Source organism: Pezoporus flaviventris, unplaced genomic scaffold (genome assembly GCF_033815535.1).
Source record: "Pezoporus flaviventris isolate CSIRO_AGI_PZ_B2104156 unplaced genomic scaffold, CSIRO_AGI_Pfla_v1 ptg000188l, whole genome shotgun sequence".
In the NCBI taxonomy this organism is placed as follows: domain Eukaryota; kingdom Metazoa; phylum Chordata; class Aves; order Psittaciformes; family Psittacidae; genus Pezoporus; species Pezoporus flaviventris.
The window spans coordinates 2067891-2092601 of NW_026892736.1; the positions used below are offsets into that span (position 1 = coordinate 2067891).

General features: G+C 46.6%; 1 protein-coding gene across 8 annotated transcripts in view; it reads left to right on the top strand.

Moving 5' to 3' along the window:
• EXOC6B (exocyst complex component 6B) overlaps window positions 1–24711 on the top strand; it is a 292989-nt gene that overhangs the window by 209591 nt on the left and 58687 nt on the right. For 7 of the 8 annotated variants that reach the window (XR_009741213.1, XM_061440962.1, XM_061440965.1 and 4 more), the window contains 2 exons: window positions 383–524; window positions 12172–12245. Coding sequence is in view for 7 of the 8 variants with exons in the window: in XM_061440962.1 (XP_061296946.1) it covers window positions 383–524; window positions 12172–12245 (216 nt within the window). In the remaining variant the exon portion in view is untranslated. Of the gene's footprint in view, window positions 1–382; window positions 525–12171; window positions 12246–14555; window positions 14885–24711 lie in introns of those variants that run through there. The other variant, XM_061440968.1, reaches the window with a different exon arrangement.

A 24711-nucleotide genomic window follows, 5' to 3' on the forward strand; every position in this document is an offset into this window, starting at 1 on the left:
GTTGTAGACTGGAGTTTTGAATTGCCATCAGCACTGTTTTGATCTCTCAACAAGGTTACTTCAGGCGATCTATGTGGGATGTTGAATAAACCCATGGTGTGTTGTCTTGCTTATGTTAGGATGCGATAACGAGAGATGCCTAGAGCTCTAAACACCAGGGTTCTCCTGTATTTGAGCTACTCCTTGGCACTCTAGGCACAAGGTCTAATCCTACTAGTAGCAATGGAAGATGATTCCCTTTAAGGACGGTGATTGCAAGAGTGAAGGTTCCATAGCAGATGGGGCGTGTGGAAGGTGTTGGACTGGTATATCCTGGTCTGGAGGAGTTCCTCCTGTCCATCGTGCTTGATGGCTTTAATACAAGCGTCTCTTTGCTCCGCAGGGGAAGGTGGCACAGACGGCGTGCATGTCGGCGTGCAAGCACCTCTCCACCTCGCTGATGCAGCTGCTGCTGGAGGCCGAAGTGCGGCAGCTGACCCTGGGCGCCCTGCAGCAGTTCAACCTGGACGTGGAGGAGTGCGAACGTAAGATACCCAAAGCATCTCCTTTTCCTTATTCCACTTTGCTCATGTGTGTGTGTGTGTCAGGACCCAAGCCCCAGGGCTCTTAGCGATGCCAAGTATTTGGGGCTGGTGAACCTCTGCAAAGGTCTCTGGTACTGTGCACAGTGACACTTGGTGATGTCTTCGGGACAGAGTAGCCCCGTCAATTCTAAGAGATGAAAGCTTTACTCTTGCTTTTTCTCTGTAACACAGCCTTCATGCTTGTATAGAATAGAATCATAGACTCAACCAGGTTGGAAAATACCTTTAAGATCATCAAGTCCGACCTTTATCCCAGCACTGCCAAGGCCACCACTGACCCATGTCACTGAGGGCCTTGGTTTTGAACACTTGCAGGGACAGTGACTCCAGCACTGCCCTGGGCAGCCTGTATCAATGCCTGAGCACCCTTTTGTTGAAGAAGCTTTTCCTAGTATCCAACCTTAACTTCCCCTGGCACAGCTTGAGGCCAGAAGAACATTTCCAGACCATCCCTGCTTTTTGAGATGGAGCATTATAAAAGTAGGAATGGGTGAAACATGCGGAGGACTAACAAAAATCCCCTTTGCTTATGCCTCTTTCTGAAAACAGTGATTGGGCTTCTGTTCCTAAGAAGTTCTGGTCCTCTCCTGACCTCAGCTGTTTGTCTTCTCTGTCTGCTGCAGGGAATTCTTACAGAATCATAGAACCATAGAATAGTTTGGGCTGGAAAGGACCTTAAGCTCATCCAGTTCCAACCCCTTGCCATGGGCAGAGACACCTCACACTAAACCATGGCACCCAAGGCTCTGTCCAGCCTGCACTTGGACACCGCCAGGAATGGAGAAATTCTTTCTCAAAGCAAACTCTTATTGCAAACTTACTGTTATGGAGATGTCTTGTGCTAAAATGACTACATCCTTTCAGAGGTGTGCATGGAGCATTGTGGTGCCAGCACCACGGCTTTGCTCTCAGCCCTGCTCTTTTCTGCTCATCTATCTTGCACCTGAATTAGCTCTGGAATCCGAAGATTTCCCTCAAGTCGCTTTTTATCCTCCTCAATAAAAGGGCTAAAAACATACAGGATGAACCTGACGACTAGTTTAATAATTAAGCTAAAGCAAGGTGAACACATTTCTGCACAGGAACCTCTCTCCCTATGAGTAGGATGGATTTGCTATTGGCATTAATGTTAGGATGGAATAGTGACCACAGCTATGGAAAACACAGAACTCGACAGAGTTGATGAAGAGTTCATAAAATCCTTGATAAATTATTTTGGAGGAAGTGGTGGTTTTTTTTCCCCAAATATCTGCCTTTCTCTCAGTTGAGCTGCAGCTCGGGATGTATCTTGCCTAAATAGCAGTGAGTTTGCTTTTCCTGTCTCTGATAACCTGGTCTCCTGGAAGGTGTCCCTGCCCATCGCAGGGGTTGGAACCTGATAATCTTAAGGTCCTTTCCAACCCAAACCATTGATTCTGTGATTCTGTAACTCAGTGAAATCAGTTGTGTTGGTTTCTTCATCATCTGTCACTTAACAATCTCAAAAGATATTCTTCCACTCTTTATAAAAGGTGTTACTGGTTGTGTTTTAGTTCAGCTGCACCCATCAAGAGTGAGATGAACTTTATACCTGAGAGAGGTCACTCAGTAAGGATTTTGGTGTTTGCAAGAAGTATATTTAAATTTTTCATGGCTTTTGCCAGTTTCCAGCACTCAGCTGAATAGCCTGGGAGAAGGTTCCCTGTTTAATCATAGAATTCCAGGCTGGTTTATGTTGGAAGGGACCTTAAAGCTCATCCAGTTCCAGCCCCATGCCATGGGCAGGGACACCTTCCACTAGAGCAGCTTGCTCCTCAATGCATCACATCCAAAAGCTGCAGCTATACCCTATGTTGCAGCACAAGCAGTGCCTTATTTTACTGTCAGCAACACCTTCATCCCTAAATTCTTGCTGTCTAATTTGTGTCCCATCAACGTGTTGGGGCTGCAGCAGTCACAGCTGTGTTCCCAGTCAGTGTCCAGAGGGCCAGGCGATGTTCCTGAGGATAATGGGAAGCATTTGTCATTAATAATAGCTTCCTTCTTTTTCTTTTGGCTGCCAATAGCCTTGCAACCCTGCAGTTTTCTGCCCCATCCGTTAACGTGGGTCACTAAGCAGCATCTCTTCCCTGAAAGCCCTTGATGGACAAGTAAAAGGGATGGCATTTAATATCAGGTTTAAAAGCATGGTTCCTTAAATTCCAAGTGTTTTGTGAGACAAAACCAGGAGCACTCAGACACTCAAGAGCAGGTGACGCCAACCTGAGCATTGGGCAGGCGACCTGCTCCCCCCACAGCCCCTTCCCAAGGTGCCGTCACAGGCAGGGAATGGAGATGGATGCCGGTGCTGTAGCCTTCCTATCCATCACTGTCAGCCCCTAGATCAGGAAGCCCAGACACAGTCTTTTACTTCCCTTTTTGGCAACAAAACCACGTTCCCTCATCCCTGTGGGTTTCTCTGGTGGCTTTGCTGACACTAGGAATAATTGGAGGTCTATTTTACAGAAGCAGTGCATAAAGATTTTTTGTTTTAGGAAAAGCCAATCCCAAGAGTGAACTGGTGTAGTCACAAAATATTCCCATTTTTGAGGTTTTTATTTAGTTTTTTGTGTATTTGTTTTTTTTTATCCTTCACCTGAAAGCCTAGGTATGCATCTCGGCATCCTTATTGTACCAGTTGCATATTCAATTTTATGTCTTTGCCTCCAGCCCTTTTTCTCTCCCCAGGCACCAGAGCCTTCCCTACTTTAGCAGCTTTATCATCAACTGATTGTGTTAAAATAGGATTTTATAGCTGGTTAGAGCACTTCTAGTGAGGTCTGATGTGGGAACAGGGCTTCAGAGTTTCAATCTTGGAGTTTATTAGGCTTTTCTTTTAATCTCTTGTGAATGCCAAAGGTGTAAGCTGGTTCAGAGAGTGGTGAGGCAAATATACAAATTAATTAATTTGTATATTAAGCATGGTTTGAGGGTGATGCAGATATGAAGATAGGCTGAGGAAGTTGGGGCTGTTCAGCCTGGAGAAGAGAAGCTGCGTGGAGACCTCAGAGCAGCTTCCAGTATCTGAAGGGGGCCTATAGGGATGCTGGGGAGACACTATTCATTACACCTAATAGGACAAGGTGTAACAGGTTAAAACTTAAAACAGGAAGTTTAGATTGGATCTAAGGAGGAAATTCTTTCCTGTGAGGGTGCTGAGGCACTGGAATGGGTTGCCCAGGGAAGCTGTGAATGCTCCATCCCTGGCAGTGTTCAAGACCAGGTTGGACGAAGCCTTGGGTGCCATAGTTTGGTGTGAGGTGTCCCTGCCCCTGGCAGGGGGGTTGGAACTGGATGATCTTAAGGTCCTTTCCAACCCTCCCCGTTCTATGATTCTATGATTACCCCAGTGGTAAGACCAAGGGGCTTGAAGAGATGCAAGGCCCTGGTCCTGTCCAGGGAGGTGGATAGCCTCTTGTTTTGTCCCAGCCAAAACCTGTTTCCCAAGATGCATATTAGAGGCCTGAAAGTCTTTTTATGCAGCTTTACAGCAGCATGTGTGTGTGTGGATGGCACGGCTGGCATCCAGGGAAGGGCAAAAGTCATTTTTAAATGGCCTGTTGTTGGCCAGGTATTAGTTGTAACTCTCATTCTTATTGCTTGGCTCCACATAGCTCTTTTTTATGCAGTCAAGAGAGATTCTCTTACCTCCTTTTTAAACCTGAAGTGAAATAAGGCATCGAGGTTAAATGAACTGCCCAGCAAGACACAGTGGGACACATCTAATTATGTCTCAATTTAGGAAGGAATTCTGGCTCCAGCCCAGAAAACCAGCTTGAAAAGAGGAAAAAAAACAGCTCTAGAGAGGAAAAAACCACCCTACCACAAATATTGCTGTGAACCTGTAAATAGAGGGGGTGATGCTTTTTTCAGACCAGGCATTTGCTTTATGAAATGAGTTTGCTGTCTTCCAGAATCCATCTGTAACCCAAGATATAACAGCACATGGAACGTGCTTTTTGTAATTGCTACGTGCCTTGTAACCCAGTTCCCTGCCCTGCTCATTTTGGGGACCCCCTGGTGCTGGTTTATAGATCATTTTTCCGTATCTCCTGTACCTCAGAGGTAGTGGGAATCGAGTGTAACAACCCAGATTTGGAGATTACAACTGAAAAGGCAACAAAAAAGGGGGCTGCTCTCGCTCCTACAAAAGCATTTCCCATCTCTGTAACCGGTTCCAGCAGTGGTTGAGGCAGATTGTTTTTACAATCCTTAGATCATAAAATAAGCAGCTCCCTAATCTCCAAAGTCTTTTAACCGCTGCTTTATGAGAAATTAAAAGCACTATAAAAATTATATTTCAAATTGCATTCAACTCCCCATTTTCAGTCAGAGCGCTCCTGGGGGCAGGCGGGAGGAAACCCAGATGCCTGCGCCGTTTGAGGGGTCCTCCATCCCAGCACACAAGCGTGCCAAAATGTGCTGATACAGGTCCTGGCACAGCTGTTTCCACCTCCCTCTTGGCCACGTTATCTGGCTCTGAGGACTTTCCACGTGGAAATCCAGTTATTTTGTGTAGGATGCTGGGGTTTGCCCTCCACACTGGAGGGGTCCTCTCCCTTGAGGACAGGCTGGGCTTCACACCCTGTGAAGGGTTGCCTGATGCTCTTCCAACCTGCATCCCACTGGGAATTAGCATGCTCAACACTAGAGGTGAGCAAAGAGGTTTTGAGGACAAACCCCCCTGATTTTAGGATGTTGCATTGTGGGCTTGCTGATATCCATCCTGCCACAATGCATTAGCAAAAGCTTGTGTTTTGGAGGAGAAAAGGGGATGTTGCACTGAACAAAGGGAAGGGGTTAAGCAGATCACATCAGGAGAGAAAAGTCCACGCCACCGATGCTGATCTCTCGATGCACCTCCAGTGCCATGATCAGTTTTGAGTCCCTCGCTCCAAGGCAGAAATTGAGTTGCTGGAGCATGTCCAGAGAAGGGCAACAAAGCTCCAGTGAAGGGTCTGGAGCACAAGTGTGATGAGGGCCATGCTTTATTGTGTGTGTCAGGAGCAAACACAGCTCCTTGCCTCACGTTTCCTCCTTAGGGCTGGCTTGGGGTCATGCATTGATGCTGCATCCTGGGACATCACAACCTGGATTGGGGCTGAGCAGCAAGAAAACCAGCAGTTCTGCCAAAAGGGTGCTGAGCTTCGAGAGTGTGAGGGTGTGTTTAGTGTAGAGGTCCATGGCTGAACCAGATCATGGATTTTGGCACCTTAGAAAGCTGCTGCCTATTGACTGAAGTGCTGTTAGGGTCCTGGACTGTCCCATATGTAAGGTTCAGCACAGTTTGTGTGAGCTGCCCGTGTGGATGGCTTGAAAGACCCTTTACACCGTGAAGCAAGCAAGTCCTGATGCCTTGCACAAGCACATAGTTCAGTGCATCCCTGGGAGCTGTCAGACCCCTTCATTGCCTGGTGCTTGTTGCTCATGGTGGCTGTGACCTGCACTGTCCCTCAGAGGACAAAAGGAGAGTGTTGCTTCCTTCCACCTCTTCACCTGTCAAAACTCAGCCCTCGCTGGGGGCTGTTCCCCATTTCATTAGGAAACATAACTTTGTGTTTTCCTGCTGTTAAAGTGGAGCGGGGTGATGCGTATTAACAGCAGAGCTGTCTTCCGGCCCTGCTGTACGTGCTTTCTGAAATGGGAAGGGTAAATTATTGCTGCACCGAGTGACGGAGGGCATGGAAGTGGGAGCCTCTGGTCCATGGCTGTGCCACGTTCCTCTGCTTCAATTTATTCACCCTCATTTCTCCCTGAATTTGTTCCCCTGGGTGTAGCATTAACTTATTTAGTGCTGCATTCATTTACCTCAGCTGACCTTTAGCAGAGGTTGCAAAGAAAGCAATGCCTGGTCACTTAGTGTGTATAAATGTGCACGGGGAAGTGTATGACTCCCTGTCCATGAGGCACCAAAACCATGCCCTTTGTGTCTGGGTGCTGATGGGAAGTATCTGGACAAGGCTCTCTACTTAAGCGGTCCTTGCAAGTCAGACTTGAGCAAATCCTGGAGTTTGTGTGATGTCAGAGATAAATGAGCTTCCCTCCAGCCTTTTTACTTTGTCCTTGAACTTAGACCTCCTGCTTGCCTCTGCTATCTCTAACCATCACCTGATCTTTTGCCCTATGTTCTCCCTTCATCTGTCACCTTGTCTCCTTCAGCATTTCAGCTTCAGTATTTCTCTCTCTGTTTTCCTTCTCTTCTGTCTACTTTGTAAGCCTGTTGCTAATCCTATCTCAGCCTCACCTCTCCTCTTGTCTCCAACTTCTGCTTTCTGCTGCAATATTATGAATATCCTCCACCTCCAACACCTTCCCATGTTCTCCTTTGTTACCAAGATACCCACTGCCATCTATTTACCCATCTTTACAGTCCTTTGTAACCATAATAAAAGATACCTTTGTCCACACCTAATTCTGTTTAAGCACTTTTAAGAGTACGGTTCCTCAGCTCTGCACCCAGTTTCCCTTCCCCACCATCAAGGGCACATGCTGTTGATGTTTGTCAACCTTTGCAGCTTGAATAAGCTAATAGTGAGATGTGCACATTCCACTTTTCCTAGTACTTGTATTTTAGTGGAGTGAAGTTCTCACTTCGTATCTACTAAGATACACACACTGTACCGCTTGGGTTATGGTTTGGGAACCTATATAGATGTGTAACGTGGTTCTGTAACCCTGTCCTGCAGATTGGCAGGGACCAGATTTCTTGCTGCACATCTCATGCAATTTCTTAAGCGCTTCCTTTTCTTCTGCTTGAGAACATCTAGTGGTCCATCACTGAGGAACTCCTCTCTGGGGCTGTGAATGCTCCTCAGCCCTGTCAGCAGACCATCACCTCCCCTGGCACCACTCATTTAGATGCAATAACAGGACTCCAGGCTCAACTTTGTTCCATCAGAGGAACAAATGATGGAGAGGAGTAGAATTTTATTTAATCTGACCCAGTTCAGTGTATTTTGGGGAATTCCTCCCTCTCCCCACAGCTCTCTGGCACTCCCCAGATGGGAATGAGCTTTGATCATTTGGCCTGTAATAGGGAACAGCTCCAAAGCAGGGCTGCGTGGGAATGGTGTGGGTGACATATAAGCTCAATATGGAGATTGGGACCATCTCGCTGTTCCTCCTGCTTCAATTTCTATTTATTGTTTCTCCCTTTTTTTCCCCTGGTGAGCTTCTCCAGCATCCATGCAGAGATTTGTTATTCAGCTTGAGTATCCTCTGGGCAAGGTGCAAGATGTCCTGTCACTTGGCTTTTCTAAGATAGGTTTCCAAGGTTTTGTCCAAGGAAGATGACTTTGAGACCTATGTTCTTTCATGAGGAAGAATGAGATGGTGTTTCCCCAAATGCAAAATCATGTTCATGGTGATGCAACCACAAGCAGGTTGCCCGGGTTGCCTTCAACAGGAGCTGCTGTAACCTCGATCCCTCAGGTCTGCAGTCATGAACTCTGGTGGTTTCATGTTGTTCAGTACCCTCAGAATGATGTTTTTGAGGAATGAAGTCACCGGCTGGGTTCGTTTTAACCTCACAATATGGGTAAGACTCCGTCCCCATGTGCTTAGCCTTGTACAAAAAGAGATTCCCCCGTTCTGTGTAATTAATTTACAGTGAATGTCTCTTTTCTGGTGTGCGTTTGAACTCTTTCTTCTTTGTTCATTGTAAAGGGCTTAACGGTTCCTGTTCCTTGATTCTTTCATTGGTGAAATGTTTTGGAAGAGAGGGTAGAGTCCCCTTCTGACCTGCCCTGGGTGGCCCAAGCCTGTAGACCTTGCAAAGACATTACTTTTTTGGCCTGAACACAAGTCTCTCAAACCTTTAGCCTGGCTAAATGCTTTGTACAAACAGGCGCATACTGATCTGCTCTATTCTCTTGTGATTTTCTGCTCAAGGGGCTGTACTGTAGGTGGCTTGCTGTGTTTGCTGCTTGCCTTGGTAGTGGAGACGGTGCAATAAACGAATCCGACAGTACTGAGGCCAACACTGTGCTTGGTCGTTCCAAGGAAACGATCCTGAAATCTGGTTGAAGAGATTAAAACCAAGAAGAACTGCCTGTGTCTTTCCTCTAAAGCTCCGTTCTCTTCTTTGTTTCTTTTTTCTTCTGTAAGACTTTGTTCATTCTTCCTTCCAAAGAAGTTTGTGGCATTGGTATGTAAACTGTGACCTGCGATTACAGAAGGTACGGCTGCTTTTACAACAACCATGGGGTGAAGCATTGCATTCATTCCTCCTCGGGCTCCTAACAGCCAAGGGCTGGAGCAGCTTTCTTCTGAGCCGTGTTCTTGATCTCATTTCATTTCTTCCGTAATACAAATAATATGATCTCACGCGTCATTTCACTTCTTGGAGGTCAAGTGCACTGTTAATGCAGTGGAGGTTCCAATCCATTCTTTTGATGGGAGTTAGGGTTCAAGCAAATGTTGGTTCAAGGCGCTACCGTTGTTGTAATGTGCGGTGTTAAAGGGCAGCATCACTCCATAACTCTCCCAGCCTTCCTCCCACATGGTTCCTCAGTAAGAGACAGCTAAAGGTGAGCTGCTAACGAGCAACCTTGTCTTGGGATGAAATCTGTCTTGGGTCGTTCACGAGCAGTTGACAGTGGTGATAAATTCAGGAGGCTTGTGAAAACATTCGAAACCCAGTCACCAGCATTTTCTCCTGAGGATGTGAAATTCATGCTTTTGGGAAGACCTTGAATTCCACAACTCCGTGTGTGCTTCTAAATAGATTCCTAGCAGCTGCGAAGCCCTTACTCCAAAATAGAAGTTTTCTTTCACTGCAGTCTTTTCAGGGTTTCTGTTTTCCAGTGTTCCTCCAAATATAAGCAGTAATATGACACGACCCCATCCTTAGAGCTTAGTTTGTTGGGTACCTCAACCCGGGGATGTCTGAGACACAGAGCTGCCCAGGGCAGTTTCACCTCTTGAGAGGATGCTCAGACACTGTTTCTCACATCTAAATGTTTTTAGCTTCTCAGGTATGTGCTTTTCCAGAGCTGGGGGCGTTTTAGGATTGATGTGGCTTTTGGGATAATTTTTCCAGATGAGACAGTGGGGTGTAGAGCAAATGTGTAAAGATGATTTATCCCTTTGCAGATCAGTGTCAGAAAGCTCATGTTAGTCCTCCCTTGCGCGTGTGCTGGCTCAGGCAAGCTGCAGTCAAATTTTATAGCAACCCTACATTAAAATGCCTTTACAGCTAGAATTAATTAAAGCAGTTTTTGAGGGTTAAATATAACCTCACTTTGGACTATTTGCAGCCTGAATATTGCAGCGTTGGGCAGTGGAAGTGGCTGGAAGCTGAGCAGCTCCTACCTTTGTCCACTCCCTGTGCAGAAGAGGCAAAGTCTATAAGCACAACCATGGATGGTTCCTTCTGGGTTTGATTCGTGCTTTTCCAAGTCCAAAACATTTCTAATCTAAATCTAAAATCCAAACGTGAACAATCAAGTACATAGTTTCTCTTTCTTATTTTTTATTACATGTTTCTATTAATAATATTGGCCGAAAGAAATGATTTTACAGCCCTATTTGCTATTGTCCTGCAGCAGTTATCACTTGACTGATCACTGCAAAGATGAGCGATGGTTTCAATCTTAGAGCTCTCCTGGCACCTGGAAATATTAAAAAGCAAAGCCATGGATGTCTGGAAACTGGCTTCTGTGCCCCTGGAGGTACCGGTGTCTGTATTGAAGGATGTTCTCCATCCCGAGATTTTAATGGAAGGTGGAACAAGAAACCTGATAAATAACCCTTCTTTGGTTTCCACAAATAAGGCAGTTGAGGAACAGGGCTGAATTCCTGTGTCTAATTCATTAGTCTATTCTCGTTAGAGCCATAGGGGCTGCTCACAGGACTGGGCTGCTCTAGGAGGCCTTTAAGAATGGGATTGCAGTGATGTGTTTTCCTTGGTTTGTGGCATCTGCTTGAAAATGAGATGACTTTTGGAAAGAGACGCATTGAAGGAGAAGACCAGCTAGCATGATGTGACCGTGCTTAGCATTTAAGGACAGCACAGATCCTTTAGTACCTCTGTGTAGTCATGGAGACAGAAGGCAAAATCTACCTTCCTTACTGCTTAGGCCTCAGCTTTGTGGAGCTGCAAGAGCTGGTTTGAGGGCTCCTGTATGGTAAAAAACAGAACAGTTCGGCATTAATGTGCTATATTTAAGTTAAAAACCCTGTACCTTGGTGTATTTTTTCCCTCTTTCCTTCTTTTTTTGCCCTTAAACATGGTTGAATCTCAAGACAATATTTTGTTTCAGCGTGCACCAATCTTCAGTGTTTGCAGGAGCAATAAAACTCAGAAGGCATAAGCTCCCTTTTGAGAATATGAAGATGAATGTGTTGAATGTTTCATAGTGTTGAATTGTGGCTTCACAAATTAGGTCCCTCCGGTTGCATGGAGAGCAGGGATAAAGCCACTACTTCTGTAACTAAAGAGGGTGAAAATTAGGCAACGTTGGGCAAACCAACCCCAGGAGCATCATCAAAAGAGACACTTGAATATGTGCAGTCATTGGCTTCATGAGTGCTACCAAGTAAAAGCTATTAAATGGCGTGAAGAGCTGAGGTTCTCTAATGTAGAATCATGCAAGATTCATTCTTTAATTTGAAGAAGTTCCTTACTGTGAAGGTGGTGAGGCACTGGAACAGCTGTGGCTGCCCCATCCCTGTCAGTGTTCAAGGCCACGTTGGATGGGGCTTGGAGCAAGCTGCTCCAGTGGAAGGTGTCCCTGCCCAGTGCTGGGGGTTGGAACTGGAGGAGCTTTAAGGTCCCTTCCAACCCAAACCATTCTGTGATTCTAAGTCCCCCTCAGTGGTTTTAGACTTGGTTTAAATAATGGCTTAGAAGAGAAACAAACGTCTTTACTATGAAACTTTGGCCAGATTACACTGGAAGGAGGGAAATGTGGCCTTGGAAATATTCTCTTGGCTTTGGAAACCAATGGTATTCAGTTGTCAGATGTCTTCATCCAACAGAAATAAATATGCAGCAGAACGGCCGCGATTCTTCCTATCTGGGGTGACCGTGCTGGGGCAAGAAGCACACCCCAGCAGATAATGCACAGATCGGCTGCCGAGTAATTAATGACAGGGCTGGGCATATTTTTTTGATGAATGCTTATGGGGCCTGGTGACAGGCGTGAAATTAGAAAATTCCTTCAGCGCCCTAAAATATAAATAGCTTTCGGAACTGAAAAGAGTTTCACAGCTGAAGATTTTATTGTGTGGAGAGGAAAAACTTTTCCACCCCCATCCCCCCTTTTCTTCTCGGCGAGTTGTTTGTCCGTTCACAAAACAAATACTCTGAAGCCCAGTACGGCTCATGGGAATAAATTTCAGGTCGAATTAGTACAGTTTCCTTGCTGTCAGGACGGTGGAATTAATGGTGTTTTGATGACACGAATTTTGAAGGGCGAACAAAGACGCTGAAGGGAGGGAGACATGACTCCTTAGAAGCGCGGTCCTCCTCTCCCCCAGCCTCTCTTGTCTTCCCTGTCATCCGTCTGCCAATCTCCCTGTCCATGGTTAGTTAAAGGCGCTTTTTATCCTCTTTTCTTTCCCACAGAGTTTGCCAGATCCGGCCCAGTGCCTGGGTTCCAAGGGGACACACTGCAGTTGGCCTTCATCGACTTGAGACAAGTAAGTCTTTGTGTTTTTGTTTTTTGTTTTTCTTTTAAGATGTGTGACTGAAGACCATCAGGTCTTAAGGAAAAGGAGAGGAGGGGAAACGGCGTCAGTGATTTACGCCAGAGACCTATATTTCCCCCCTCCTCCTCCTCCTGCCTACACTCGAAGCCACCTCCTTATTGAGCTCTCCTGGAGATGATGGAGGTGAAAAGGGCTGGTGGTACGGGGGTGAGAAAGACTGACCCTGGCCGATGGGATCCATTGTGCTCCCGGTGGCTTCTGCCGACGCAGCTAAAAGATAACTGGGCGACTCTCGCAGCTGACGCCAAGCAGGTGGTGCTGACAGAGAGAGCAGTGATGCAGAGACCGCCCGCCTCGAGGACCTTTGTTCACAGATAATGCCCACAGAGGCGTTTTGCGAGGGCGAAGGAATTTGCATTTGGGCTTGTGTGGGGAGGCTGTGCCTGTGTGTGCATCCGTTGGTGTCCGTCTTTGGCTCGGCAACGTCCCCCCCTTCCCCGGTCCCCTCTTCCGCAGATGGTCCCCAGCCATGAATGACAAAGTGGCTGTTGGGGAAGATGATTGGGGAAGGCTTCACCCATCGGTGCCCACCTCTTGAGGGGGCCCCGTTAGAGCCAAGTTGACCATAGCAGGTACAGAGGCATTTGTGGGGCTTGGCAAGCCAATTTAGGGAAAAGGGCCATTCTAGTGAAAGTCATTTGTTTGGGGTAGAAATGGGCATTATTGATACATTAGGCTGGGGGGGAAAGTGAGGTGGTCCTGTCATCTCTTGGCACTGAAGATGGATGGGTTGGATAGAAAGTCTGAATGAAGTAAGACTCAATGACTGATGCTTCTCTCCTATTAAAACAATCTTTTTTTGTCTGTTAAACCCCCCTGGCTTTGTCCCTCCTGCCATCATGATGCAGTGCCTCTTGTTTCCAGGGTTGACGTAGTTTGCATTCTGAAAACTTTCGGGTGCCGAGGGTATTTCTTCCATCTGCATAATCTCTTGTATCGATGATCTCCTTACCACTGGGACTCTGATTCATGCTGGAGCTGCTTTTAACCCGTAAGGGTTTGAGAACTTCTCTGAATCCAATTGATGTGCAGGGAGCAATCTGTCATCCCATGACACTTCTGCAGAGCAGCAATAAGTTTAATAGCATCGAGATGCCACAAGTTTGCTTTTAGGACTAGGACCTGCCAGCAACTGCCAAATTAGTTTGCAAAATGGTCAAAATAGCTACATGGGAAAGGTGTGTGTTACCACTGCTCTGCGTTGACACTTTTATCTTCATTAGCTTCTTGGCACTTTATTGACCGCAGTGTGCAACGCGCTTGCAACCTTCTGGGTAGAAGGAAATGTGGAGGCTTTGGTCCTTGTCCAAGCAGGAAAACATGAATACAGGGATTTTGAAGAGGAAAGCTGTGGCTGTTTGAAGAATGAAATGCCTTAAAAATACTCGGGGAGGTTCAGCTGCTCTGAGCCAGTGCATTAGCAGTGAAATGTTTGTATGGTTTATAAGGGCAAAATGCAGCCAGATGAATTCAGCTTGGGTGAGGAGAAAGCTTAACGGTAGCCCTCAGTTCTTCCTCTTCTTCTGATGGTCTTCTTTGTCCATGGCATTTTCTTCTGGGAAGGTAGTCCTGGCTTTTTTCCTTGCATTTAAAAATAATATTGCGAGGAGAAAGGGGAGATGCTCTGGCCTGTTGGGTTTCAGGTGAGGACAGAGCGTCTTAGATCTTCTGGATAACAGGGATGCTTGTTGATGCCAAGTATTGTACAGATAATTGACAGCACCTCATTGCTTCGTGTAGAGAAGAACCCACCTATCACTGGCTTATTGAGCTTACAATAATGTGCAAAGATGAGATAGTTCCCACCTCACTTGCTCCTGTTGCTAACCTAATCCCATGATATGTAACATGTCACCAGACTCCATCTGCGTGAAGCTGTTCCACTGCTTCCACCACTGTGGTGCTTCTTGTAGGATGGCAGCTCCATCTGCAAGGCCTCGGAGCAGGGGATGGCTGGAAGGGTGGATGGATGAAGGTCTTTAATTTAGTTCTCCAACTTGTTTTTAATTTGTTCTTTCTGGACATTGCGTTCTTTCTCTTTTAAGCTGCTAAATGTTAACACAATATTGACTTAAAGCTGAGAGTAGGGAAAAAGGTGCCACCCTGAAGTGTTTGTGTTCCTGGCTGGTTTCTTTCTCTTTGGGAGGGACTGTGAGCATAGATCATGCAGGGGTGTTTCCAACCTGAAATCCAGACACTCTCCAAATGTTAAAAGTAATTTCAGGTTTATATTTCAGGTAGGTTTATACTTACCTTGGAGCTGCTCTGTCAACTAGTGTGGCTTTGCGCAGCTTGGTTATGTAGGGAAGAAAAATGACTGCGCAAGAAATGCACCAAGTAAGGAGATGAAAGAGATTTCCCCCTCCCTTCCCAGTGTATTTCAGTGCGAGCTGTTACAGAGCAATTGCAGATGGGAGACAGTTTTCAAAGTGATGTGGGATAATTAAGGGCATGACCAAAATTAATTCTTAGTACAATAAAATAGGAAATGGTAGAAAACCGTAGTGATTGGTTTGTGCCTTGGATACAGATCCTTGTGCTAGAAAATAAGCCCTATAAAAATGTTGTTGTCAGGAGCATCAGAGTTCCTCCTTGTTCAGTGCAGCAGATTAAAGGGTAAAATCCCTCTCTGCGTTGGAAGCCTGATTTTTCACCTTGTGCTCAGGGAAACTGGAGCAATTCCATCACTGTGTGGTAAAGAGGAAAAGAGCTATAGAATCCTAGAATGGTTTGAGCTGGGAGGGACCTTAAAGCTCATCCAGTGCCAACCCCTGACATAGGCAGGGATACCTTCCACTGGAGCAGCTTGCTCCAAGCCCCTGTGTCCAACCTGGCCTTGAACACTGCCAGGGATGGGGCAGCCACAGCTTCTCTGGGCACCCTGTGCCAGCGCCTCAGCACCCTCCCAGGGAAGAGCTTCTGCCTAAGAGCTCACCTCAGTCTCCCCTCGGGCAGGTTCAAGCCATTCCCCCTTGTCCTATCACTACATGCACATGAGTCAAGCCCAGGGAATCAAAATTGCTATTCTGAGCAGACAGTGATTTTAAAAGAGGTCTTTTCTTCTCATCCTGGGACAATTCTAACTCCATAAATACCTTTAATGAAGTGATAAAGTCAGCCAAGTCGCATCTCAAATCCTTCTGTAAGAGCCCTTTTATAACAAGGGTCTGAAAGCAATACTCAAATATATAAGGCTTTACGAGGAAGCAACAGTTATTTTTTCCCCTTAAAGTTTAAACTTTGCTGTTACACCCTGTGCTGTATGTTAGAAATCTGAAATAGATTTAGTTCCATAAATAACCTTGCTAAAATATGAAAGGTGCCTAAATAATACAGTCTTCTGCATCTTTCTTTCCAAAGTGACTTAGGCACTTCTGTCCAAACACTGTTGAATGTCCAAATACCACTGAAGATCTCCAGGAGATTTCAAATCAACCCCAACGTTGCGCATGCAATAAGTCCCCTGTTCTCTCCGCAGCTTCTGGCCAGCTGGAAATGTTTTAGCTTTTCATTTTCATGGGTTTATTATACGAAAGTGAGCTGGAGAGGAAGGTTTTATGTTTGTCTGTGAAGTCGCTGCACTCCACAGCCATGCTGATCTCTCCTCAAAGCCAGATCGACACTCGTGGCCGCCCGCCAAGGAAAATCTGTCTCCAGCACTCGAAGAATTCCACTCTGGGCTCTAGCAAGGGAAGGCGCTCGATGGATTTGAGCTCCTCACTTTAGGCCTCTCCATCTGTCCAGTGATGTATAAACACTGTGTGTTGAATTCCCTCTGCAAGTGCTAAGTAGAGGGAGATGCAGGGAAAGGCAGGAGGGTCTTGTTGGAGACATGTGGATGTGCATGGAATGGGGACAGGGAGGTTCCACTCTTCTGCCCCATCATTCTTCTGCTTTACGTTATGGTTGTGACTTGACAGTGGTTATGAATTTGAGCATCGGCTCTTCAAACCCCGTCAGTGAGGTTAAGACAGGCAAGTGCTGTCATTAGTTGTGGAACAGCTCTTCTGCCTACTGCTTGTCCAATAGCAAACACTTTGTGTGTCTTTTTGCTGTGTTCAAAACCCAGTTGTGGTTATTGTGGGTTTGTGTTGGATGCTGGCCATCTGCGGAATGAGAAGGTCTTCCTCTGATGCATTAATTTTTTCCTATTACCTCCGATAGAGATGCTTAATAAAACAGTGTTCCCCTCAGGAACGCAGTTCCCTTAAATCCCTGCCCTGTTCTTCCCTTCATATGGGAAGAATCCTATCTCTTCTGCGTTGTTTGCATCATTACTGGAGGGTGTTTTTTAATTCACTTAGAAGATGAAATACAAAGTTAGGCAGGAACTTTTAGCCATGTGGAACGTGCAGTTGTTCTATCTTTGTGTCCATCTTAATTTCCCTCAATGACTTCTGAACCTTCTGGCCATGTTTGGTTGGTGGGCGTCAAAGGTGTAGCAGCCCTACATGTTTTTCTGCACACATGAGCCAAGATAAAGAAGCTGCAGCGTGAACTCATCCTTTAGATTCAACCTTGAGAGAGATGCATGGGGACATCTGGATTTCTTGGTTCTGTGCTTGGTTTTAAGGAGCTACCTGCTCAGGGAGCAGCATCTTACGAGGTTATGTTGATGGATACAGTAATGCTGGCAGTTGTGGATATCCAGCTTAGCTTCTTATCATAACATCACATGATAAATAAGGTTTTTGAATCTCCCTCTGATTTGATTGTTGGCTGCTTTAAAGGTGCTTGGTGGCTTGGACTTGTGCGAGGTGAGAGGTGTAACCCTGTCTCATTGCTACCATGCAGTCCAGTGCTTCCATACCCAGCCCCAGGCGTGGTGGCCAAGGGGAATCCTTGCAAAAGTGGGCTGAAGAGCCAAGGCCTCATGGGTCTGTGCCTTGATGTGACACTGCAAAGCTCTGGCCACCCCTCTACTCTGTTACCTGAGGCAGTTGGATGGTAGGAAGGTGAAGACAATCCCTCCAGGAGTTTTGAGACAGCATCCAGGTATGTTCCCACGAGGCAGGAAACCCTGGGTTGCTTTTTTAACTTGTTTTTGTATTTGCAGGTAAATGTCATTTCACTGACCTGCAAAGTCTAATAAGGTAGTGTGAAAACAAGACATTGGGTGAGCCTCGGAGCCTGTCTTGAGCCTGCTGAGAGAGGGAATGCCAAGGCCATGAGTGTGCAGTGGCATGGAGAGAGGCTCGTTAGATGTGAAACTGGTTTGGCTTATTTTTCCCTGCTTGTTTTGCTGGTAGATGCAACAGAAGTTGAAAATCATATTAGAGGGACAGTCAATTAAGGTAACTATCTCAGTGAGATGTCTCCTCTTCACATGTATTTGCTTGTGTCTTTGAAGCACAGGTTTCTGTTGTGAGAGAAGTTGCAGACAGAGTAGGTGCCGCGTTAATCATTGGATGCAGTAAGGCAGAGATGAAGAGGTGACTCACGGGTTTCAGCTCATCTACTTCCTTGCCAGTTGCTATTTTCCATCTCCAGTATGTCTGTAGATTGCCGTCCTCTGGCCCACTACGTTGACCATGTTTGTCCTCACTGCTTGGCTGCTTCTCCCCAGTGCCTGTTACTCTGCTTTGGCCAAAGGCTGCAGCATAGGGGATCTATAGAATAGTTTTTTTGAGAGGCACTCTTGTATGTTTTGCTTTCTGGTCATCTTTAGAATAATAGAATCATAGAATTAACTGGGTAGTGAAAGACAACTTTAAGATCATCAAGTCCAACTGCTCCCCAGCAGTGCCAAGGCCACCACTAACCCATTGCACTGAGGGCCTCGTCTACACGGTGACTCCAGCCCTGCCGTGGGCAGCCTGTTCCAATGCCTGAGCACCCTTTGGGGAAGGAATTGATCCTCAGCTCCATCTAACCCTCCTCGGGTGCAGCTTGAGGCTGTTTCCTCTTGTCCTATTGCTTTTTACCTGGGAGCAGAGACCAGCCCCCTCCTGGCTCCATCCTCCTTTCAGGTAGTGTCTAATGCCTTTTGCAAGGGGGCTTTTACCATTACATTTTACATCTCAACTTACATCCTCTTCTCTCCTTCTAACTGCATCCCTTTACTTCTGCGTTTAACCTGGTCTCTGTCCTTGCTTAATAGGGCTTGCTTTAATTATTTAACCATTGCTACGTGGCCTCTGCCACATTCTCCTCTCCAGCTCAGTGATCTGAAGCCCTTTGCTGGCTCTGGAGAGCAGTCCTGCCTGCCCTGCCTGCAGCTGCCTCCCAAGTGGTGTCAAGTGAAATGCTGGATTCTATTAATCTTTCATTGCCACTGCCATCTTCCCGTGTGCTAAGGAAACAAGAGGTGTGAAGACACATGTTCCAGTTGCAGCCTTAATTCTTAATTTCCCAGCAATGATGGGTTTGAGCTAGTTTTATCATTATCCTTAAATACAGGGTTTTGCTGTTAAGATTGTATCTCCAGGCTGTTAATTACTTTTTGTTGCTCCTTCCTTCCACTGATCAGTATCTTTAGGATAATATATCTACCATTATTAATCATGTTCATTATGGTAGTGCCTACAGGCCAACTAATAACTGCCCATTTTACTGGGTCTTGTGCAAACCTGAAGAGTCTAAACAGATGATGGAGACCATAAAAGGCAGGCCAAATTACACATTGCAGCCAATTAAATGGTATTTTGTTTCCTAACACCCGTGAATGTGATAGGTGCTTTTTTAGTCATCCAGAAGCCACAGCCACATCAGCTTCCCAGAAGTGGAGGTATTATCACCTTCATCCTCTGTCACACCTCTCTACTTCCAGAGACCCAAATGATGCTTGTTTTTCTAAACTCCAGATTGCCTGGGGAAACCAATTTCGAAGTCTGGTGTTAATTTATGGTGGACCTCAGTGGTGTTGAGGCCACTCCAGCATCATGCTGAGCTTCCTCTCAAAAGTTATCTGCATGGGGTAACACAAAAATGTTGTCTGTTAACAAAGACTTGTCCATTAGTTTTCCCTCTCAAGAAATGCCCGGATTTGTTTTCTAAGTCCATGTTTGGAATGAAATTACCTTTGGAAATGTTTGCTGTAATGACTTGGTGGAAGGTAACAGTTTGTGTCACCTTACAGATTTATTAGGACCCATTTAAAACCTTGCGAATTTTGTGTACTTGTAGGAGTTGTAGAATCACAGAATGGTTTGGGTTGGAAGGGAGCTTAAAGCTCCTCCAGCTCCAACCCCTGCCATGGGCAGGGACCCCTTCCACTAGAGCAGCTTGCTCCAAGCCCCTGTGTCCAACCTGGCCTTGAACACTGCCAGGGATGGGGCAGCCACAGCTTCTCTGGGCACCCTGTGCTAGGACCTCACAGTGTCACAACCTCACAGTCGTGTACTCTTTGGAAGGTGGAGCTGGCCATACCCTTCAGTTCAGGTTAGAAACCTGCTGTGGTGAGGACATGGTCCCTGTTTCATCTCTGAACAAGGTGTGGCCATGGTTTTCAACATCCGGAGATCACTTGAGGATGTGGGACCTATTTCCACGTCACACCTTGTGCTTCAAATGCCCTTTTGATGTCCATTAGTAAAGGGATTTAGTTGTCTCTGTGCAGCTGTCTCCCACCCATGTCTCCCTATGAAACTGGAAGAGTTCAGAAGTAGAAAGATGAGATGGTGGGAATGACTTAAAACCACCCAACCAAAATTAACAAACAAACCCCTGCAGATGTTTAATGAGGGGCCTTTTTTGCCTTATTTCATGCTCTTAATATCACTTAATCCTTCTGCCTTGATGTTAACACCATCCATTTACCCCCTGTTGGTAACATCAGAACAAGGTGCTTTCTGTTCTCTGGAAACCATTTGGACTTTGATTAAAAGCCGTCTCAGAGCAGTTATGTCACATCTAAGAAGCAGCAAGAAATGGTTTGGGAGCTGTGTTGGAACATCCTAATGTCAGGCTGAAATCCAGCGGTGTCCTGTGCCTCTTGTGATGCTCAGCCTGCCCAAAGTCCTCATCAGGAAAGGTGCCCATGTCGCAGACCCATCTTGGGTGACAGAGAGAAGCGTTTTTGCTCCTCTCTGATGCATCTTTATGCAGATGCCCATGGAGATGTGCTCAGACAGGGATTGTCGGGCAGGAATCCCCTGGGCTGCGGCTAACCCGGAGCACCAGGAAGGACATTCCAGGGTCTTGGCCAAACCACTGTGTTTCTTGCTTGTTAGGCTCAGGGTACGTTTTTGGGTTGTTTTTTTTCTAGTGCCCAAAACCCAGCAGTATTTTGTAAGGGCACATGAAGTCATTTATTTGTTTTTAAATCAGTGTTAACTCTGACTCACAAAGGCAGGATGCTTCAAAGTTGGTGCTGAAAATCCAAGCTGCTGCTCGCTGTGCTCTGCAGAAAGGGGACAGGGAGAGGGCAAGACACAAAGGCATGAGCTCAAAGGAGATTTAGAGCCTTAACTCTGATTTTTCTTGCTTTGGTGGGTTTAATCTAGTCTAAGTGTTACTTTAAACACAGCCTTTTGTAGTTCAATTATAGTAAAATCACATTGATCCCTAATCCGTTCAGCCACTCAGAGTCCATCACTCTTGATCCAGGAAGGATGTATTGGTGTAGTGAGGAATTAAAAGTGCCTGGATGCTCCCTAGAGCCTTCAAACAACAAAAACATCAAGAGTGCAAACATATTCTGTTAGCACTTCTCTTACGCAGAGCGCGCTGCCTGGGTTTCTTTCGTTAGGGCATGGCAGTGGGAATTGTGGAGTCTGTCGACACTTTACAGGCTGGAACAATAAATCCAAGCAAACAATCAAATCCTCTTTCACTGGGAGATGTTTCTGGGGGCTCGACAAAGGAAATAAAGGGAGGAAATGTGGAATTGGAACGCGAAAAGCAGATTTTTCTACCTTGTGGCTGGGTTTTTTGTTCCTGGAGACGGCACTTAAACAGTGCCCTGAGGTTGTGTAGATGGTGACATCTGAAGATGGTGGGGTGGGAGATACTGGTTCTCACCTTAACCTGTGCTTTAGGCTGACCCTTGGGGTTTGCTTGGGAATGACTGGGCTTTTCCTGCTGTTGCCAGCGCCAGGTCTGGGGTTTGGTCCCGTGCACCCCATGTCGCTGTGTCCATCTGCTGAAGTTAGCACAGACATTACATTCTTCTTTCCAAGGCCGAGAGCGATTCAGTATAACATTATGCAATCGCTCATTATTCCTTCATCTTGTTTTCATGTATATTTTATGGTAAAACAGGCAGTGCAGCCACTCAGCTGGGACTCCATGGAGAACCTCAGCAAAAGGAGACCTTGCACTGGAATGGGAACACGTTTCCTTTGGGTTCTGTTCCTCCAAGACTCAACTGTTGACCCTGCCTCCTCCTGAGCACTCTCAGCTGTGGCTGCTCGTGGTCCATCCACCCTGGAGCAGGTTGCTATTGCTTCAGGCATCTGCCATGGGACACGAACAGCAGGAGCTGGTCCATGCTGGTGGGGGATCTCCTCCCTATGGTGCACTGTAATTGCAGGAGGCTCTGAAACAGCCATCCAACCGGGAAAACAGACACCACTGGAGCTCTAAGGCCCATTTTCACCCTTAACCTGCTGATTGAGGCAGGATTGATGCGGAATAGAGAGGGCCAGAGGTGGTTGCCCTTCACCTCAACATCCCCGCCTGTGAAACCAAATCCGCTCCGGTGATCTGTGCGTGCCTGAGAGCTGTCACTCTTGAGCTACTGAAGAAGAGCCGTCCATAAAGAAGCCTTTATGGAGCTGCCCCTCATGACATCCTACCTTCACCTTGTGCAGTGTGGGGTTTTTGGTTTCCCCCGAGAGCTCCTTTGCTGCTGTGAAAGGGAGGAGTCGCTTGACTCAGCTGCTGGGTCTCCCTGGAACGCATCAGCTGGACCTTGGTGGGTGGTAAAGTCAGTTTAGCAGAGCAGTACTGTCTTTGAAGCCATAGGGAAACAGTATCCTGATGCATCCGGGTAATTCTTCTCCTTGGAATATCTCAAGTGCAGATGGATTGCTGGATTGTCGTTTCAGAGCAACGAAACTTTAGCTCTTGGAAAGCCTGTTCATCCCCTCTAGTCCATTCTCGTAAGACCCTCCCTTCCCCAGTCCTGATCCAGCTCTGGGGCAGCAGCACAAGAGGGACGTGGAGCTGTTGGAGCGAGGCCAGAGGAGGCCATGAAGATGCTGCGAGGGCTGGAGCAGCTCTGCTCTGGAGCCAGGCTGAGAGAGCTGGGCTGGGGCAGCCTGGACAAGAGAAGGCTCCTCAAGGGGAGACCTGAGAGCAGCTCCAGTGCCTGAAGGGGCTGCAGGAAAGCTGGAGAGGGGCTTGGGACAAGGGATGTAGGGACAGGCCAAGGGGAATGGCTTGAACCTGCCCGAGGGGAGACTGAGATGAGCTCTTAGGCAGAAGCTCTTCCCTGGGAGGGTGCTGAGGCGCTGGCACAGGGTGCCCAGAGAAGCTGTGGCTGCCCCATCCCTGGCAGTGTTCAAGGGCAGGTTGGACACAGGGGCTTGGAGCAAGCTGCTCCAGTGGAAGGGGTCCCTGCCTGTGGCAGGGGTTGAAGCTGGAGGAGCTTTAAGGTCCTCTGCAGCCCAAACCATTCCATGATTCTGTGTTTTGCCAGTGAAGCAGTCAGCTTTCTGACACAAGGCACAAATCCACTAGTGGCGTGATGAACATCTGGGGCAGATATGCAAGACAGGACCACTGGTGCTTTCATCCATCAAGGTGACTTGAATCGCAAGGTGGTTGTTTAAGAAGCTCAGGTGCCCTGTATCCTTCAGGATGAGCTGTTAGTTGCCTCTGGTCCCAGAGCAGTCTGTTATCAGACTGTCCCATTGATTTTTTCCATTTGATTTTAAGAGTTCACATATTGATTAGCATTTATGTAGTGTCATACACGTGGATTAAGAGGTTAATAAATGAGATGAGGTTTGTGAGGAAAGGCAGGCGCTGATGTGTAAGAGCTCTGTGAAGGAAAGAAGGCAGAGGAGAGGCAACTTGACCTCTTCATGCTTCAAGGTGAGGAGCAGGTGCAGGAACAACAGCAGGACTGGAGCTTTAGGAGAAACCAGCAGAGAAGAGAAGTGTCCTCCAAATAAGCTGAAAGTCTGGATGTCAGGATTGTGTTTTAAGATGACTTCTGTGTTATGTTTCAGCCAGTGATTCCTTCGTGAAGCTCAGTCACTTGCGGTGAAGGTACTGCACATCCTGCACAAAAGCTTCGGTCCTTCACAGTTGTCATTTTTATTGATGAATTGACAGCAAGGTGGCACTATATAGCAAGGAACATTTACACTGTGATTTATTTCAGCTTTTCTATTAGTCGAGTCCCCCCTTCCCATGATAAAAACATTAATTTGCATTCCCATAGGTTCTGCTGATTCCAGGGCACGGGTGTTTTTCTTTGAACACAACACAGTAGTTGTTGCTGTTAGATGTATAAACGGGTTCTTTTCTATCTGGAGAGGACGCAGATTGATCTGGTGATAATGGGAAGTTCTGTGCTCTTTTTCTAAATCAGTGCTTCAGTGTTAAAGTGCAGTTTTCCTCTGGAATAGGAGGGATGTGGTAGAGATGTCCAAATGTGGATGGCTTCTGCTGTCGTATAATCTCAGAGGTATCCTAGATGTACACAAGAGACAGGTAGAATAGGACATGGGCATTCAAGAGACTCGCGTATTGCTGGAGAAGCAGCTGGTTAATGCCTTTACGTGCCTAAAATGGCACTAGATACCTCTTTTTAGGACCTGAGCTGCTCTGTGTGGCTGATAGCTGGTTTATTAGATGTCTGTCAGCATCTGCTGTAGTGACAAAACTAAGCTTTGAGGTAGGAGCTCTGCCTCTACTAGAAGTAATGGAAGATGAAGTGGGTTTTGTTCTAGCCCATGGCTGGTTGTGTTCCAGGTGTATGTGCTAATGCAGTTTCAGTTCCTATCCTTAAATGCACCTGTGCAGTTTCAGGGAGCCAGGGGTTGGAACATGGTCTCCAAAAGGCAGTTCTTCTGGAGGATGAGAGGAGACGGCCTAAAGGTGCCCCAGGGGAGGTTTAGGTTGGATATTAGGAACAATTCCTTCCCCAGAAGGGTGCTCAGACATTGGAACAGGCTGCCCAGGGCATGGGTGGAGTCACTGTTCCTGAAGGGATTTGAAAGATGTGTAGATGTAACGCTTAGGGGTATAGTTTAGTGGTGGCCTTGGCAGTGTTGGGTTAACGGTTGGATTTGATGATCTTAAGGGTGTTTTCCAACCTAAATGATTCTATGGTTCTTTACACCCAGTGTTAAAAGTGAATAAAGCAGAAGTATCCTCAGTTGACTTTCTAGCTTTAGGTTGACTTTGCATTCCTGCCCATTACTAAAACGAACACTTAATCCTAGAAACATAACAAACTTCACCAAAGCATCACAGATTTAACAAGCCTCAGAAATCTGGTGTG